This window comes from Acipenser ruthenus, chromosome 3 (assembly GCF_902713425.1).
Source record: "Acipenser ruthenus chromosome 3, fAciRut3.2 maternal haplotype, whole genome shotgun sequence".
NCBI lineage: Eukaryota > Metazoa > Chordata > Actinopteri > Acipenseriformes > Acipenseridae > Acipenser > Acipenser ruthenus.
Window position 1 is genome coordinate 32,872,890 of NC_081191.1, and position 18,074 is coordinate 32,890,963.

An 18,074-nucleotide genomic window follows, 5' to 3' on the forward strand; every position below is an offset into this window, starting at 1 on the left:
TCTTGCGTGCGCGCTAAAGAGAGAGAGTCCGCTGCCACGTTTGTAGCCTACTTTAAATTACTTTAAGATTTCAGCTTGAATGCCTTTAATAAGATGACACTGGCTGCAACTCTATTGTCGTTTTTTTATACACAAATAAGCTTATTTGATTTGAGAAACGTCATGAACGATACAAGCAACTTCTTACACTACTTGGTTTGATTAAATGAGTAGTACACAAGAAAATATGAAAGCTGAACATTAATTTCAACAAAGAACAACAACTTTTTAATGAAAAATATATATATATATATATATATATATTGTAGCCTACTTCAATAGTTACATTAGCCTGCTATTATATTAAACCAAAACAATAAATGTAATAACTATCTGGTACTCTCTTGCCTTTTTCAATGAATATAATTTAATAGAAAATAAAAACATACTAAGATAACAACTACCTAGCCTAAGTTTAATTAATCGTTTTTGTAATCTACCAGCGGCTTCTGTTGCATACACAGCTGATAATAGCTCAGACGTGGGTCAAACCAATGTTCGTGTTGGGGGGCGTATTTTTTTATTTATTTTTTTAATGATTGTCGTTCTTCTGGAGTCATCAAAAATGAATAAAATGTGACATTACAAAGTCTAATATGAAACACTGTAATACTATTATGGCTTCTGGTAGACTTTTGTGATACCATGTTGGAGTTTCTTATCTTACATGATAAATAAAAGATCTAAATTATGTTCATATAGCTGTACATGGGGAAGTGTAACTTTTGGCAGGAATACAATTCAGAGTGGAGTGTTCTCAACCATGTTGTACTAATAAACCAGTGCATATCCTCCCCATTTTTGCATTTTAATCCACTCTCTTCTATTTAAAAAACAGTAACTGTTAAATCCCTGCTGGGATCAAAGCAAGGCTGGATTCCTCAGCTTCTGCCAGCAGCTCTCTATTCAAAGTGTATTTATACCCAGGCCTTAACAACATGGCACTATTCACATGTTTTGGCACTTCAAAAATCAGTGGGAACTAATGACTTTATATTCCAAACGCTTAATGACCAGTTGGGACTCTCAGCTTCTCCCCAATCCAAGAATATCACACAGTAAGCTATAAACAGTTTGGATCCATTGTGTGCAACATCCTTCGATCTTTACAATATAATTCTTTTATTTCTTGATTTACATTTTGTTGGTTATTTTAGTGGTCATTAAAAGCTGTAGTTTCTGTGCAGTTAAGGGATGACCTTTGGCAAAAACATCAGCAGTTATGTATTGTCCCCCCATTTTGTTTCAGCTCCTAAAAACCACACGATATCATCTTACAGTATGTGCCAGCTTTACATTATAAACATCAGCATCAACAGCACCTTTTGACCTCTTGTCTAGTGAAACCTATTTAGGATACAATTACAACAAGTGTGCCCACCACCCCATGAGACTTTATAGTGTCACTCATAAAAAGTTTTTATATATGCAGAGGTAGAAGTTCTCATTCATTTTATGCCACTGTTGACCAGGAACCCCATAAATATGTCAGGTTTTAACTTCCTAAGCAGGGCCGGATTTAAGGGGATGCAACCGGGACATTTGTCCAGGGCCCTGAGCTGCCGTGAGGGCCCGCAGCCTGGTTAAAATAAATACAAAAATAAAAATGGCTATTTTACAGTTTAAAATCCAATACACTTGCCCCGTGATAGCGCCAGCTAAACACTTGCGTCTCTTACTGGTCACGCTGGAGGACGGCGAGACGAGAGAGAGAGAGAGAGGGAGAGTGAAGGGGCAAAAGCAATTGTTTTCAATGAAGGCGGTCACGCGCAGAGGCAGTGGGAAGCAGCACCGCAGAAGATAAAATATTTTCAACTTTCGCCACGCCACGCCGTGACATAGACTACCAGCAGCCAATTAAGGAAAAGTAGAAGGCTCCTTTGCAAGGAAGGTAATTTGCAAGGTAATAAATAAAAATAAATAAATAACTAAAATGGGGGAAAAGCTTATGGTTCTCATTTCAGATTTGCCAGAGTTGTATAAGACAACATTAAGTAGGTTTGAAATCTGCCTTCATCAAACTGGAGCTCCTGTATCAGCTGATGATAGTCGCCATACCCTTTTCTTTTCTTGAGGATGTCATGGACCCACAGCGACCTTACATTTATTTTTTTATTTTTCCGGTAGAGTAGGGCGAATGCAATTCTCTTTTTTTGTTTGCTGTTCATTGTTCCAGGTATTGTGTTGTCAGATGCACCGTACCACTGATTGTTGCCGCTTTTACAGTTTCCCTCCCCCCCCGCCCCCCCCCCAAAAAAGTTTGATATGATGGGATGGCAGTAGTTGCATTTTTTAATCATGTGTATACAACAATGCTCAATAATATCAATGTTTAATGATGCCTTTAAACTCACATTCTCTTTGCCTATACCGAGCAAACCAGACAAAACTCAAAGAAAGAAAATATCTCAATTTTTAAAAGCAACATATTTTTATTTTATTTTAAACAACACAACTGCCTGATATTTGGGGTAATTGTGGAGGGATTATGATGGTGTGTGTGGGAGGTTAAAAATTAGGTTTTATAAAAAAAAATTATAAAGTGTCACTCCACTTTTTTTTTTTTACTATGCTTTGTGTCTTCAGTTAAAAAAGAATTTCCCTTCCAGCTGGTATTTACTGTTTGTTGCAGCCGTGACGTAACAGACCGGCCACTGACTTTCCCCTGCTGCGTTTGGTGTGAACAGTGGTCTGCGGCTACTGCAGAGTGATGGAGTATGCGCGCCGCGTCCGGTGTGAAGGACCCTTGACAGATAGAGTGCGAGAGAGAGACTAATATAGAAAAAACTTACCGGTGCAACGAAACGAAAAAAACAAAAGGAAAAGCAAGCTAGTTAAAAATGCCGGCTGGAAAACATTCCGTGACTATCAAATTTCGGTTTTAAATCCTATAAAAATGAAGTAAATACAAAAAACTAATTAACCTGAACAACTGGTCAACGAAAGGTTTGGCGGCGCTACTGTTCCAAATAACGGGCCTCAAGAATTGGAAAGTAATACAGAACAAGGAGTCGGAACCAGTCTGCCCACATCACCAATCAACGATCAAGGTAACTTCAATCTGCCTTTCGCTTTAACCCACAGACTTGTGGAATAACATGTTGGAGAGAGTCGACAAAACTAGTAAATCCACAAAGCTGGCCGTCAACTGGACCTCACCTTCTCCAGGGCCTGCTGCCCCTCCACCCTCTCTGTCACCCCCCTGGACCTCTCTGATCACTATTTCATCTCTTTTTCTCTGTCTCTCCCCTCTCTCCCTGCTCCTCCTACCCCCACTGTCACCTCTCGCCGTAACCTCCGCTCTCTCTCCCCCTCTGTCCTTGCCTCCACTGCTCTCTCTCACCTCCCTCCTATCGACTCCTTTTTACAACTCTCCGTAGACTCTGCTACCTCCACCCTCTTCTCCTCCCTCACCTCCTCCCTCAACTCCCTCTGTCCCCTCACCTTCCAACTTGCTCGCCCCTCCCCTCCCCAACCCTGGCTCTCCTCTGCGCTCCGCTCAGCAAGAATCACACTGTGATCTGCTGAAAAGAAATGGAAGAGAAACAAACTCCCTGCTGCCCTAGACCTTTACCGCACTCTCCTCTCCTCCTCCTCTACTCTCTCCTCTGCTAAATGTACTTATTTCCAATCTGTAATCCAAGCCTCCACTAACAAACCACGTAAACTATTATCTACCTTCTCCTCCCTCCTAAACACTCCCCCCCTCCTCCTCCCTCCTCTATCTCCCCTGATGACTTTGCCTCCTTCTTCTCTTCTAAAATCTCAGATATCCGCAAACTCTTTAACACCTCTCCCTCCGCCGCACCCCCTCCTGCTCCAACCCCTACACCCACTCCATCCCCTACTAACTCGCCCTCCTTCTCCACCTTCTCGCCCCTCTCAGACTCTGACCTCTCCTCCCTGCTCTAGGGTCACAAACCTACCACGTGTGCCCTGGACCCCCTCCCCACTCACCTCTTTCAAGCTGCTGCTCCTGCTCTACTTCCTTTCATCTCTTCCCTTCTCAACACCTCTCTCCTTTCTGGTCTCTTTCCCTCTGCCTTCAAAAAAGCCTATATCACTCCCCTCCTCAAAAAACCTACCCTCAACCCCACCTCCCTTCAGAGCTACCATCCTGTCTCCCTCCTACCCTTCCTCTCCAAAACCCTCGAGCGGACTGTACACCGCCAGCTCTCTGCTTTCCTGTCCAACCGCTCTCTGCTCGACCCTCTCCAATCTGGCTTCCGCTCTGCTCACTCCACTGAAACCGCCCTCCTGTCTGTCACCAACTCACTAAAGTCTGCCCGAGCTGCCTCTCTCTCCTCTGTCCTAATTCTCCTCAACCTCTCTTCTGCCTTTGACACTGTTGATCACTCTATTTTACTATCATCTCTCGCTGACCTGGGGATCTCTGGCACTGCTCTGGCCTGGTTCTCCTCCTACCTCTCCAACCGCACTTACCAGGTAACCTGGCGTGGAGCAACCTCCACACCTCGCCTTCTCTTAACAGGAGTCCCCCAAGGGTCAGTCTTGGGTCCTCTCCTGTTCTCTCTCTACACCCGCTTCCTGGGCCCCCTCATCGCATCCTATGGTTTCTCATACCATTTCTATGCTGATGATGCTCAGATTTTCCTCTCCTTCCCCACCTCTGACTCCACCATCCCCTCCCGTATCTCTACCTGTCTGTCTGCTATTTCCTCCTGGATGCACTCGCATCACCTCAAACTCAACCTCTCTAAATCTGACCTCCTTTTCTTTCCCTCCTCCTCCTCCCCCTCCTCTGATCTCTCTATCTCTGTTCCTCTGGAATCTACCACACTCTCTCCCTCTTCCTCCGCTAAGAACCTCTGAGTCACCCTGGACCCCTGCCTCTCTTATTCCCAGCACATCTCCACTCTGGCACGCACTTGCCGATTCTTCCTGAGCAACATCCGAAGAATCCGACCCTTCCTCACCAACTACGCCACCCAGCTCCTGGTCCAGGCCTTGGTACTCTCCCGCCTAGACTACTGCAACTCCCTCCTGGCTGGCCTCCCTGCGTCCGCCACCTGTCCGCTCCAGCTCATCCAGAACTCCGCTGCCCGCCTGGTGTTCTCTCTGCCTCGCTTCTCCCACGCAACTCCACTACTCCGCTCACTCCACTGGCTCCCAATCACCGCTCGCATCCAGTTCAAGACTCTTGTACTAGCCTACAGATGCCTTGACCAGACTGCACCCAGCTACCTCCAGACCCTTATCTCTCCCTACACCCCCACTCGACCTCTCCGCTCCGCCTGCACTAGAAGACTGGCTCTACCTCCTCTACGCTCCCCTGCCTCCAGAGCCCGCTCCTTCTCCACCCTCGCTCCGCAGTGGTAGAATGACCTTCCTACAGATGTCAGGACTGCCCAGTCCCTGACAACATTCCGGCGCCTCCTTAAGTCTCATCTCTTCAGACAGCACCTGTAGAACTCCTCTGTTTTTCCCCTGGGACACTTATCACCCTTCTTTAAATACGCTTTACTTGCTCTTATCTGCCCCCTATTTTACTGCATTTAATCCTGTACTTCAGAGTACTGTAATCTACCAAGTGTTTAATCTGTAGTATTTTGTATTTAATCATATCCTGATGTAACTATCAATGACACTGTTAACTGCTGTATTATTGAATTGTATTTTGTCACACTTGTACTTGCTTGAACCAAAGTCATTGTATTTATCTTGCTCTTAATTGTATTATTACTTGTACTGTGATACTTGAAATGTATTTGCTTAAGATTGTAAGTCGCCCTGGATAAGGGCGTCTGCTAAGAAATAATAATAATAATAATAATAATAACTGTCAGTGGTAGTTGAATTACACGAATCTCTGAAAACATTTATGGATGAGATTCATGATCATTTTGATGATTTTGAAAACTGAAGAAATAGAGATGAAGAGCGACGGCAGAGACGACCACCCAGTGCTCTGCAGGATCACGATTGCCCCAGTGTAACTAAAGTTTTACTACAGGGCAGTGACAGATTTTGTGTCCATATTTTCCTAAAGATTCTGGATACTCTTTCAGATTGCTTGCACAGATCAAAAGCGTATGTTACTGTGCATAACTTGTTTGGCTTCATTACCGACTTTCAGAACATGTCAGAATATGACATCAAAAACAAAGCTGCTACACTCATGCCAACCTATCCTTCAGATCTGGATGAATATTTCCCATCAGAAATGCTCCAGTTTACTAAATTTGTTTCTGGCAAGGACAAGAGAACAGCGTTTGACCACCTTCAACTTATCCTGAATTCTCAAGTGATTTCCACGTTTCCGAATGTCACCACTGCTCTGCGCATTTACCGATCCTTAATGTGCACTACCTGTTCTGGAGAACGATCATTCTCGCACATGGGACTCATTAAGAATGAACTGAGGGCCACCATGAACCAGGATCGCCTAAACAGCCTTGCCATCATGTCCACGGAATGTGACATACTCGGAAAACTGGATTTTACTGACATTAGAGACTTTGCACAGATTAAATTGAGAAGATTAATTTAAGATAAGGCTGATTTAATTACTCTGCAATGTAAGGTTTACTTAGAACAGAGGTGATTTTTCAGAGGTGAAAATTTAAGTAAAATGCTGTTTAGTTTTACGATTGTGGTATTGAGCACTTACTAACATTTTAATATTCCTAACATTGTCTTTTAAAAGTTTTTTTCGTAGTAAATCCAGTTATTAAAAGTTGTGTATTTAAGTCACTAGATGGCGCTGTGTAATGCCAAGTCTTTATAGCTACTTGTTTCGTGAATGTATCGCACGGTTGGTATTCACGTTAAAACAATGGAGTGGTTATTTGAATCTGGTGTCAGTCTGGTGGGGGGGTCTGTTCTGGTTCCTTGTCCAGGGGCCCATGATACCGAAATCCGGCCCTGTTCCTAAGTCAACATAAAATATCAGTAAATAGAATACAATTTGTTTAATGTTATGTCAATGATGTTATGCACTGAGCAGCATGTTCATACATTTGTTTGTCGGTCTCTTACTCTCTACAAGATGGCCACAATAACTGTCTTGATTTTATCATACACTTCTAGCATACTACTGACATTTCGGTTTGAATTTTTCTAGAATTTGATAACACTTAGATTTTATACAAATATATTTACATCTTTACTCTTTCGCCTTCTTACCTTTACGGTTACATTTCAGTTGCTTTTGCAGTGCCTCATCTCTACCCAAATTCTGCCTCACTGAACAATATTACACTTGTAATAAATGATGAATTACAAAAATGTAGTTGTTATAAACTGACCCTTTCAGGTAATGTGAGATTGAGGACCCTCTGTGCCTGCGCTGGTTTAGTGGGTACACTCAGAACTATCACTAACACAATCGCCACGTGCTGGACACAATACATTAATTTAATTAAAGAAAAATGTCCCTGGATAGCAGAGTCTGTTTCAAATTGACTATGGATTGAAGTAAGTACTGACCTTGTTTTTAAGTTTACTATGTACAGATGGGTGTACACTGTTCACTAATTATATATATATATATATATATATATATATATATATATATATATATATATATGCTTGCTACTATTTGATTTTTAGTTATTTTGCCAAATCGACGATTAGTATCAACGTTTATTTTAAAAAGAACTGCTGGTTTTGTTCAATCTTTATTTTCTAATTCAAGCAGAGAATGGGTAAAATCGACCTTTATGCTTTACAAAAAAAATAAAAGACTTTATGCCATTGAGAAACGTCTCATTTAGCAAAACCCCTTTATCTTATTCAACATGCAACAAAACCACGGTAACCAACATTCTAATTGAAATAACCTTTGGTCGCAGAGGAGCTATACCTTGTAAAGAGAAAGATCCTGCACAAATTAAACAATTGTCTCAAATAAACCGTAGAAAACACAGCATATAAAAGTGTATTACACAGACTTTTATAGCATACATTTACAAGTACAAATAATATGCACAGAACAAAACATTAGATAGCTGAACAGAACTAACTTGCACTTATTATTCAGAGTCTGAGCTCCACCACTTCTGCTTCGGCACAGCTGGACTGGAAGGCAAGGCAGACGGGCCTGCTTTGTCCTGACGCAGAGACTTCAGCCGTCGGTAAGGGTATTGTGCACAATACTCATTAATTGTTTTCCTCTTGCATGCCATTTTCAAATCAAACTAGTAACTGTGACCGTATACCTATAGCAAAAGCTTACCTACGCCTTAACCCGCTAATTTCAAAGTAGGCGCTTTCAATGACAGACACGGTAGCTGGCAAATGAAAGTGTAGTCGGTGTAGGTCTTGATGATTGACAGTCATTTAAACGAATGAGTATTCTAGTGCTGCTTCAGCCAACGAGATCTGTCAGAACAGGATGAAATGACAGACAGTGAAACTATAGCAGCCTACTAAAGGCCCACTAAGATGACGACAGCGACCCCAAGCCATTCAGAGCGGAACGGAGACAGGACAGACAGCAAGTACAAAAACTACACAAACTAGAGATGATTTCTAAATTATTATTTTGGTAAGAGAATAAAAAATAGCGAGTGGTTTGACCGACGTGTATCCTATGCAAATTTATTTCAGTCCAACTCATATTTTGGGGGAATTCGATGTTTAACGATCTTTACAGATTAAAATCGAAAAGTAGCAAGCCTAGATATATATCATGAAACTTCTCAAACCAACTCAAATGTTGGTTGCATGTATGTCTACAAAAGCATATTTCTCATCTTTCTTGTTTTCATTTGCCAAATTTACTCACCATGCCTTTACATGTAGAAATTGCTACTGAAGAGTCGATCTTCGATCTTAATGACCCCTGATAAAAGCAAAGGTCTTCATGCTGGTAAGCCTCCACAACTGTAGTCCCATTCTTTCCAAGTGTCTGTATTGTAAAACCAGGTGCTAACAAGCTACCTGAAGACTGGAGTTCTAAATGAAAGTCCTGCCCGAAGCCATGTAGTCTGAAGTGAACAGACTCCTCTGCCCTGTTCTGAATCGATCTTTTCCTTCTGTGGTGATGGGCGACTGCGTGAGAGATGTATTTCCCTTTGTGGTCGACTTCATATGGAGCTACAATTTCATATTCTGTGGAGCACCAGGAACATAGAATTAGGATCACTTTAAGCTTCTGTCAAGTACAAAGAGCATAAAGCTCAATGAGTAGCAGGAAATGTTTATTGCTTACAGGCTACAGCACATTTGTAAGGTCACAGTTCATGTCACAAGCACACAAACAAGTTTTATTTCACATTTTTATCAGAAGTGAACGGCTCCCTCAAAATTAGTAAAATATTGTTTGTAAGATAATACTCGCTGTCCATCACCACACACATGTATTTTATCAGATACAATTCAACTTGTGATTTCAATTCTTGAAATGTCGCAAATGGCGTGAAATGGAGAAGAGGTTGTAAACTAAAACAAAGCATCCCCAGGGGCATAATGTACGAGGAAAAGCATCTCTAACAAACAGTAAGAATGAAGTTAAATTAATATGGGAATAGTTAGGGACTGTAATATAGCCATTAATGAAAACTACATGGCATACAGTAGATAATTACAGACATGAAAAGGGTTCATTTGTTCTTGTACAATACCCAAGTTCGAACTTGACCTTGAGAATTATTTATTATTATTTATTTCTTAGCAGACGCCCTTATCCAGGGCGACTTACAATTGTTACAAGATATCACATTATTTTACATACAATTAGCCATTTATACAGTTGGGTATTTACTGGAGCAATCTAGGTAAAGTACCTTGGCTCAAGGGTACAGTAACAGTGTTCCTCACCTGGGATTGAACCCAAGACCCTACGGTCAAGAGTCCAGAGCCCTAACCACTACTCCACACTGCTGCCCCAGAATTATAGAATACAGTTATGTACCAAGTATGACGCCAATATCCAAATGCGATTTCCATAATACTGAAAATATTAACTTGGTGATGCTTTCCTACATTCAAAACACTCTACAAGTCACTTTGAAAACACTCAGGTCACGTTCATAACATTCTCCTTCTACGTTCAAAACAACACACTACGTACTTTCAAAACACCCTCACGCTCAAAACACACTACAGTACATTAAGTTCAAAGCATGTATTACTTTCAAAACACTTTTCAAACGGAGGGATCATACTGTACTTGCTTTAAAGCTGCCGACACTGCCGTATAGGCACAGAAAAAGTTTAATTGCGTGATAATGGACCATTAGTTGTTTATAGTTAAAGCATATTACCTGAAATTGTATTGTGTTAACTGAAAACGGTATAAAAAGGTACATGATTAAAACGTCTATTTAAAATGTAGGGCCTATAAGAGAGAGAGACTTTTATTCTCACATATCTGACTGCCCAAACGTGACGTACATAAGAAATGTACAGAGTAAAGTATTCAGATGTACTTGTCATTTTTTGAGGGAAAATGCAGCTGTCTGCAAAAAATTAATTAATAAACCAATGAGCCCATTAACCAATTAATCAAGTAATTAATTAGCCAATTAATTATTTAATTAATTAGCTAATTAATTAATTTAATTAATTAGCTAATTAATTAATTTAATTAATTAATTAATTAATTAAAATAAGCAGTAAATGCTTAGGACAAGCAAGCGTACTAAATCAGTCTTAAAGCAAGCGTACTAAATTAGTCTTATCCTTAACAGTAGTTAATCCACTTGAACGGGATCGTCACGAATCTGATGTGGTACCCTGCTGCAATCGGGATCTTGTTTAGTCTGATTATTAGCAGATGATCTACCGCTGCAATCGGGATTAAAAGGCGTTTTAAGTGGACTAAACCTGCTTAATTCACTACTTAGACACATCAAGTGTACTAAATTCGGTGCGCTGCAATTTACCCTACAGTTTTATACCGTGAAATGTTTTGGGCGTCCTACATCGTCTAGCCCTCTTGGCTCGTTGTCCCCATTGCAATGAGCGAGCACCCTCTAGTGTTGCATCTGTTTCACATGCGTGGATGCTTCACTTTCCCAAATGTATTTCAATCTAGCCATTGATGGGCATGGTTTACCTGCCTCGCAACGTTCAGTATGAACTTACATCTATTTTACTCTAACACGGGTTTGAAATACAGAGGATATGGAACAATTTGTTATGTTTGTGTGTACCTGCTCTGCATCCATGAGATCCAGGTTCTGTATGAAAACCAAGTAAACATGTAAATGAAACGAGCGTCTTTCGTGTGAATTGCAATAGAGTTAGATGGGATTACCAACATGCCATGTACTAGGACTGGGTATGTTGTGTTCTGGCAGCAACAAGCCTATCATGTTGTCACGTGCCGTAGCGCAAAGCTCCATTTACAGAAGTGCTGGTTGACATGATTTGTAATTTAAATAAACCTATAGAAGAATGTTAAATGCTGTAGATTAAGGTACAAGATCAACCGGAAAAAGACCAAACCCAGAGAAGACCATTTAATGCACAGGTACTCACCAGTGCTTTGTGCCAATTCTAGAAACTCCAGCAGGTTTGACTGATAGACAGACCTTTCGTCATCTTCATCTCTGACTTGCACTGTCTCACTGGCACACTGTTGTATTGGAAATAATATAAAACGGATGAGAAACTAAGTGGATTGTGATGTTTTAAAAATGCACTGTTTAGTTATTTAATTATTTGCATTGCACACAGTCTACACCACAGAAAACAAACTTAAAAAACAGAACAAATAAAAAATTGACATTACGGTATGATTTTACTTTTTTATACGCAGAGCTTGTGCAATATTTACGCACACTTTAGTTGTTAAAGAATTAAATTGCATGGTGAAACTTACCAAGTATATAGCCAATGTAAAGATAACCTGCAAAACAATAAAATATGTGCTTAAATGTGTTTTCTTTCCTAAAAAATGCATGACATCCATTTCCTCGCAAACTCGGTGCATCCAACGCTTGTCAGCAAACTAAGCAAGCTCCTCCAAATACAAGATGAACAGGAAAAAAAAAAAAAAATAATAATCATCGAGATTTGTAATGTTTCTCAGGTAGACATTTAAATATGCAATGTTACTTCCAGTCTTGCAGCATTGGTGCAAACAGTGTTTCTGATTTCAACTTCTCTCACAACCGCCTTTCTGCGAGGCACTCAACACACAGGAACCTGACAGCCCTTCAGGTAATTTTCATTTACAGTTGCTTCCACTTAATTTTCACTCATCAAACTTGTTGTGGTCTGTGAGTCTGGTTTTGCGGCTTCGGATATTAACTTTTTACTTGAAAAAAAAAATCCTTTATTTAAATTGAGAATAATGTTGTCCACATCTTTCTACATCTGTCCGTAGTGTGGTGAGATAACACTTCAGTTTTATTTTGGCTTACGTGTTACAAACACCGCTTACTGCTGTCTCGTGTGAGTATATCTCTCCAGAACACCGTCTTACCATCTCACTCTGCCGGCTTCAGCAGAGGACCGCCCATTCAACCAATCAAAACCCACAACACCTGTATCAAGGCACAGCAGAGGGCGTAACGCATAAATCTGCTCCCATGCCTTGCATTAACTCTTACGGTTACAGCCTGAGCGACGTTCTTATACTGATGTAATTAGATTTTATTAAACTATGTCTCGGATGCATGTTTTTTTTTTTTTGGTCCTATTTTAGACTTAAATACATATACTTACTTACTTACTTACTTACTTACTTAAGAAGGTTGTTGTCCTACAAGGAACACTGTGGCTTTAATAAAATACATTTTGTTCAGGTACACTTCATGGAATTGTAAACATAGCACCAGTACAATTTACTATTCTCATGCTGTCTATTTGAATACAAACCAGCAAAAACGTCCAACCAAAACCTAACTTGCCTGTGTTGGATTTGGTGTCACACTATTCAATTTGAGGGTAAATCTTGTCTTAATCTTTACATAAATACTGGGTAGTTAATATTACCATACACTAAAATCAAAATCTGTTGTTTTTTGGGTTTTACAGCTCATTTTGATTTAAAAATGATTGATTCATGGATCTTTTACTATATGTTCATGCATTTATTTTAATAAACGCAAAATAATGTTTGCAGACCAGTGTAGGGATATTCAGAGGGGCCTCATAATCGCACAGTGCCAAAAAAAAAAGTGTATAAAATCAAGAGACAATAAGATTGTAGCCAGCAGAAATGATGTAGAGGGTGACATATAGACTGGCATGAACAGCACATAAGGGTCCCCATTTTTTGAATGAGGCCCCAACAAATTAGAGTCACCTGTGTCCGGCTTAGGTCAGCTTAGGTATATCCAGCTTGGTTAAAAATACAGTGTGTTCAGTGGTCTCATTCTAGCCCATTAGCCCACATCATAAACGACCACATAATTCAGTACAATTGGCAGGCTTAGCTTGTGAGGGATGCTATAAAATGCTATAAAAAATTACACATTTCTGTATGTTCTTTCTGCCCTACCTTTCCTAACTTTAGTCACATGTTCAACCTTAACAAAGAAGTTTTGCCCTGTATCATGGTTTGTACGGCAAGCCAAATTATCATTTAGAGATATCTCAAATTCATTTATAGATATCTCTAAATATTTTAAGATATCTCTACATCATTTCCAGATATCTCTAAACAGTTCAAGATATCTTTAACTATTTAAAGATATCTGAAAATGATTTCCAGATAACTTTAACAGAGCTTTAAATGAGAAATCTAAAATGCATTTTCCAATATCTTTAAATCATGTTAAGATAACTTTCAGACATCTTTCGATAATTTTAAGATATCTCGAAATAACTTCCTGTTCAACTAGATATATCTCTAAATGGACAGCAACTCCATTCAAAACATTTATTATTATTATTATTATTATTATTATTATTATTATTATTATTATTATTATTATTATTATTATTATTAATAATAATAATAATAATAATAATAATAATAATAATAATAATTTCTTAGCAGATGCCCTTATCCAGGGCAACTTACAGTTGTTACAAAGTATCACATTACAGATAAGAACAGTTATAAAATATAATAAATCAGTAGTAAATAAGAGCAAATTAAAATGAAAAAATAAAAAAAAAATACAATAAATAATTGCATTTGAGAGCGATTTCAACTAAGAGCAGTTAAACCAAATATTCTATTAAGAGCAAGTAGTAAGTACAATAAATGGATAAAAACGATTTCAAATAAGAGCAATTACAAAAAATGTGACTACGGTTACCATTAAGAGTAAAATAACGTACAAGATACAGAAAGTATAATTATGATTGAGAGCAGTAATATAATACAGCAAAGTGTGGAGCAGTTAACTGCAAGTACAAGGTGATGAAATACAACTGGGTGCCATATAGTCAAGTATAGTCGAGAGTTGTGAGGTTTACAGATTTACATAGAGCATTTTCAAGGGAAGTCATTTAGAGATATCTCTAATTGAACAGGAAGTAATTTGAGCTACCATAATATTATTTAGAGATATCTCTAAATGAACAGGAAGTTATGTAGAGATAACTCTAAATGACAGTTTGGCGTACCATGCTAGCAAAACATTATTTAAAGATACCTGTAAACCAATTTGAGATAGCTCTATTTCATTTTTAGATATCTTCAAAATGGTTGATTTACAGATATCTCAAATGAATTGAAATATATCTGCAAATGATTTACAGATATCTCTAAATGTTTCAAGATATCTTAAAATGTAATTTGAGATATCTCTAAATGATCATTTGGCTTGTCATATGGTTTGTACCCTCTCAAGTGCAATTTTCCTCAGCCAGAAGGACAACTTTAATTGAACTGCATCTACCTGAGTAACAAGCAGAGGCAGGGTGAAAACCGTCCACTTCATGGTTCCCAAGCATTTACCCAAACCACTATACAATAGTGCTTATATCACAGTACTTCAACTCATCTGTAGGGGGCAGTATCCATACCAGCATTATGTCCCACAAGATGGCACAGTCTATTACACTCTTGGCAATCGGCTGCAACAAATGTATGAGAATCATACATTTAATACCAATGCAACAGCGACCCAATTGTCCTCTGATGTATACTGTTTCATATCACTCTGCCATTGCAACCAAAAAGCTTGTTTGCCTTTTTCGCTTAAGCCAATCCCATGGGATGTACCTTGTATTCCATGTGAAACTTTTTTTGGTATTATTATTATTCGTTACATGTCCAATATTTAGTGACTTTGGCCACTATTAATTGTCTTTAAACTACACTGCATTCCTTTATTTACAAATAACTGGATAATGACTATCGACTTGGAGTTTGATTCTTAATTGAACATGTTCTCAAATGTATAAATTAGAATACTTTAACAACCAGTGCCCCCACACAAATCAACCTGGATTAATTACCAAACTTGAAAGTGTTCCAAACCCTGTTAAACAAAATGCATACAAAACAATGGTATTTTATAGGGCTCATGATTTTATTGTAGGGTCCCCACTACCAAACAATAATTTCAATGACAAATATGAATGTTGATGGATATCCACACAGTAATCCATGTCCAATCTTTAATTTGTGTACATATTAACTCATTCCACGCTTGGTCTGTCCATAGTTCACATACAAAAAGTGAATGTGACAAAACACACACACACACACACAAAATGAAATGTCCTCCTCTTTTCCTTTCCAGGGTCCATTTACTATTATTTGTTTTCTATGGGCAACCATGGTGGATAGCCATGGTCATTAAAGATGTGTCATAAAAACTAGTTTTAGGAAGCAGCATGTAAAGATAACCTAAGGCAAGTTGACATGTGGGTGACCATATGGCTACAGATTCCCTAGGAAAGTTTAAGACAACTTAGGCTTTTTAAGCCACGTCAAAATGTATTTTGGAACGTAGTTATTGTAGAAAAAAAATGTAAGAATTAAAAAGCCTTAATTGCCGTAAACTGTCACAATGAACCTGGATCTGAATATGGTAAAAGAAACGGAGTGTGCACTTGGGTTACAATAAAGTAATATATTTGTGTTTTTATGATGTGCCGATAATTATATTTGTACCATTTCAAATTCGCCAGGACATAAATTATTCAGTAAAAATAATGATCTGCATCCAAGTTACATGGTCATCAGCAAAATGTCAAATAACATAACTGTCAATGTTTAGGCAAACAGTTAAGGCCTTGATCCCTATTAGAATATTTTTATCATTTAGTTTCCCATTATTACATCATAAAAACATTATGATGTCTTTGTCAGATTTAAAACTATGAACAACTGCTTTAAACGATAGGGTATGGGAACATTTAGCTACCATTAGTGACCATTTTATCATCAAAATAAATCCAGATGAGTTTTGGTTGTTGGGGTTCTGTTTCCAATATGTTCCAATGTTTTGTGTATTATAAACAGCTTTGTGGCATGCTGCTGAATTATAGCTGCCAGTGACAGAACATTGAACCAGATGCCCTCCCTCTGGAATCTGAACAGCTTCACCCAAACTTGTAATATTTAACTGCTGATTTATTAGAAAGAACAAGCCGAAGTTGATATTAATTCCTTAGATGCCAGAATTAATAAATTATAAATGCTAGCACAAAGGTTAATCTTTCAGGCCCATACAGTTTATAGAGCTAAATGCTATCTCCATGCAGGCAGGATGAAAACTGTATTTTTGTAAATATACTGCACAAAGTTTGTACTTTTTTTCTGTTTTTATTAACCCCATTTGAACTCTTTTTACGTTCCTTCTTTTTTTAGGAAGGGAAGTTATGGGCAAACCCCAAAACTGGGCAATCCGCGAATTACACGAATTAGGTCCGAATCTCAAAGATCTTTCATGTTATGTTTTCAAGGGACAGAGACAGAGCTACGACTGAAGAGCTCGTTTGACCTGCTTACATTATTATTATTATTGGTTATTAATAATACTGTCCTGTTGCGCCCTTTTCTTGTTGCTCCCTTCATCCTTGACACTGACGCCAGCAACCAAGGACTGGGTGCTGTCCTATCACAGCTGCTACCGGGAGGAGAGCAGGTCATCGCATATTACAGCTGTGCCTTCAGCAAACCAGAGCACCAGTACTGTGTGACCAAGAGAGAGCTGTTAGCTGTCGTCGCCGCCCTGAGACAGTTCCATGCGTACCTCATTGGCAGGCACTTCACCTTACGCACAGACCATGCTTCTCTCCAGTGGCTGGTCAGCTTTAAGGAGCCCGAGGAACAACTGGCGCGCTGGCTGGAACAGCTGCAGGAGTATGACTACACGAGCCAGCACAGAGCGGGGAAACAGCACGGCAATGCGGATGCTCTGTCTCATTGCCCCTGTGCACCTAAAGACTGCCACTACTGCCAGAGGAGAGAACAACAGGACCAGCAAGAAGACAGCTGCGGAGAGTGCCTTATTCCCCTGCCTGCCTGCAAAGAGCTCTCCACTGTTCCCCCTTCCGACTGGTGCACACAACAGGAGCAAGACCCTGACCTGCAACCCCTCTTTCTGTGGCTGACGCAAGGCACCCGACCCCACTTGGAAGACATCGCTGGCTGCTTCTCAGTGACCAAGAGCCTCTGGCCCTAGTGGCAGAAACTGGCCGTAAAAAGCCGAGGTGCTGCAGTGTCGCTGGCTGGAGCCTGCCACCCGAGAGGAACAATGGCAGCTTACTACGACCTGCGTGCAGCTCGGAAAGACCCCCTCGGGCAATCCAATGTCCCCCTACAACAGCGCCAGGCCAGGGCGTCCATGGAGCGGGTCGCCATCGACGTGCTGGGCCCCCTTCCCCTCACCGTGTCTGGAAACAAGTTCATGCTGGTGGCCATGGACTACTTCAGCAAGTTGCCTGAAGCCTACGTCCGCTCTCCTGATGCTGGGTAGGGAACTCCAGACCCCAGCCAAGATGATCTTTGGCCGGCCGCCAGACCAGCCGGAGATGACCTCCCCAGCCGAGTAGAGAGGACATCACATTGCATCACACTCAAGTCAGCTCCCCACTGCTGCGAGCTTACCAGCCCCACAAGATACAATCAGGCACCCCATGAGACAGCGCCGCCTGCCTCTGCGCTACCGGACTGGAGCTGGTTCTTCCCAGGCCGTGAAGTGTTTGGGCAG

General features: G+C 40.1%; 1 protein-coding gene across 2 annotated transcripts in view; it reads right to left on the minus strand.

The window, feature by feature from the left end:
- Positions 1 to 12,536, minus strand: part of LOC117394192 (A disintegrin and metalloproteinase with thrombospondin motifs 16-like) — an 87,569-nt gene extending 75,033 nt beyond the window's left edge. The window contains exons 1-4 of one of the 2 annotated variants that reach the window (XM_059012814.1): positions 12,437 to 12,536; positions 11,831 to 11,857; positions 11,488 to 11,584; positions 8,789 to 9,114 (exon numbers count right to left, since the gene is read on the minus strand). In XM_059012814.1, the coding sequence (XP_058868797.1) occupies positions 8,789 to 9,114; positions 11,488 to 11,584; positions 11,831 to 11,857; positions 12,437 to 12,439 (453 nt within the window). In that variant the 5' untranslated portion in view covers positions 12,440 to 12,536. Of the gene's footprint in view, positions 1 to 8,788; positions 9,115 to 11,487; positions 11,585 to 11,830 lie in introns of both variants that reach the window. The other variant, XM_033992261.3, reaches the window with a different exon arrangement.
- Between the last annotated feature and the right edge of the window lie 5,538 nt (positions 12,537 to 18,074).